This window comes from Taurulus bubalis (genome assembly GCF_910589615.1).
Source record: "Taurulus bubalis genome assembly, chromosome: 21".
NCBI classification, from domain to species: domain Eukaryota; kingdom Metazoa; phylum Chordata; class Actinopteri; order Perciformes; family Cottidae; genus Taurulus; species Taurulus bubalis.
In genome coordinates this window covers 1,525,960-1,527,831 of record NC_136609.1, presented here as the reverse complement: position 1 = coordinate 1,527,831, position 1,872 = coordinate 1,525,960, and the positions used below count along the sequence as shown (strand labels likewise).

Genomic DNA, 1,872 nt, shown 5'->3' with positions numbered 1-1,872 from the left:
TTCATAAAAGAACCACAATAAATTACTAGAACCCCTTCATAAAGCCTCTTTCCAGCACCATTGACACCGTATAAAGAACCAGAGTTTCATAAAGAAACGTTTGAGAACATATGAAGCATCTACGAAGAACTATTTGACCTCTATTACGGGTTCCTTACATAGAACTCAGGGGTCATTAGGGTCTGTAATTGGTAGTATTTGTACCTTATGTACAAAGGCGTACAGAACCACTGCTCTGGAGTACAACAACAAAGGTTCCTTACAGAACCACTAAAGCCTTGTTATACATAAGAAGTGCCTCTCTTTCTCTGTGGAACCTGAATCATTGTGTTCTGGCGCTAGTGAGCAGGAGAGGTTCTTAAACCGTGGTCTGGGGCCCTCCGGGGGTTCTCGGGAGCTTTCAAGAGGAAACAAGACGGCGTTTATATAAACAGTCCAAAATAAACTCATAAGAATGTGGAGCGATGATCATAGCGATGCAGGGAGTTCCCCCGCCCGGGTTCCACCAGCAGAACCCACTCAAACGCAGAACCTTTGCAAGAATGATAGCATATATATATATATATATATATATATATATATATATATATATATATATATATATATATATATATATATATATGTAAACTATACTATAACTATATTTAAACAGTACTGAAGCAACATCTGGTTCTCCAGCAGCAGAAACCACTCAAATAAAACTCTGCATTTAAAATAAATACAATGCACGCAGCACCTTTGCAGGAATGACAGTGGAAGATAATGTACTATATACTATAACTATATTAAAACAGTACAGAAGCAACAGCTGGTTCTCCAGCAGAACCTGCAGGACTTCAGCAGCAACATTGCATCACCACAGAGACTTTATTGCCTATTATTGCAACATATTACCTCCTGTTATTACCATGTGACAACAGGAGGTAATACGTGTTAATAAGCATGTTGGCACAGCTGCAAACCCCAAAAAAGAACCAGATATCATGTAACAAAACCCCAAAGAAGAACCATATGTAATGTAATGAAATATCTGGTTACTATAACATGTATGAAAGACATGGAAACTGATTTTACTGCAATACAAGCATGATAAACGTGTGTTTTTGTATGCAAACATTATAAAGAAACAGCAAAGTGGAGCACGAGCAACGGCAGCACAGTAGTAGTAGTAGTAGTAGTAGTAGTAGTAGTGCAGTACAAGTACAATAGGCAGTACAATAGTGACTCACAGGAGTATTGCAGACATGCATAGAACAATAACAGGCCTGTTATTCCACCACATGCACGCTGTGAGGTGTGATATGAATATTAAAGAGACTTCTTCACGCTCATGGTGGTCACTACTCACATCTTCTGGACCGGCTTCTTCCGCTTCTTCGCCGCGTACAGCGACGTGTTCGCCAGCATGTTGGCCGCGGACAAAGTGCGCTGAACGCAAATTAAAGAAACAAATAAAAAGGCTTTATCCCGGCGGGTTGCGGACACGTGACCAGCACAACAACGAGTAGAAGAAGAAGTCGGTAAAATCCCCTTGAAGTTCGTCCTCCGTCGGTTTGGGTCTCGCGCGCCTCCGAGCCGACAAATACTCACTTTTCTGAGTACTTTATTGCTGCAAACGTGCGCGAGACGTCGGCAAGCTGTCACAACTACGCATAGTCCACGCGGGGAAGTATTTCCACACCGATTTACCGTAAATACTGCGACTTTTAGACGGCAACGTCACTCCGCCCGCGCGCCATACCGCTCGTGCGACCTGACAGGGCTGCTGCTGCTGCCCGCTGCCGCCGCGCGCTCCCGCGACTGTACTCGTGTGACACCGTGACGCGCGAGCAGAAATCTTTTAAGGTAGACCGAATGCGCGCCACCTGACAC

General features: G+C 43.6%; 1 protein-coding gene across 1 annotated transcript in view; it reads right to left on the bottom strand.

Annotated features, from left to right (window-relative positions):
- Nucleotides 1-1,407, bottom strand: part of LOC306752952 (aryl hydrocarbon receptor-like) — a gene marked incomplete at both ends in the record, with an annotated part of 43,236 nt that extends 41,829 nt beyond the window's left edge. The window contains one exon of the mRNA XM_079236785.1: nt 1,349-1,407. Coding sequence (XP_079092911.1) covers nt 1,349-1,407 — 59 coding nt within the window. The remainder of the gene's footprint in view (nt 1-1,348) is intronic.
- Nucleotides 1,408-1,872: the final 465 nt, after the last annotated feature.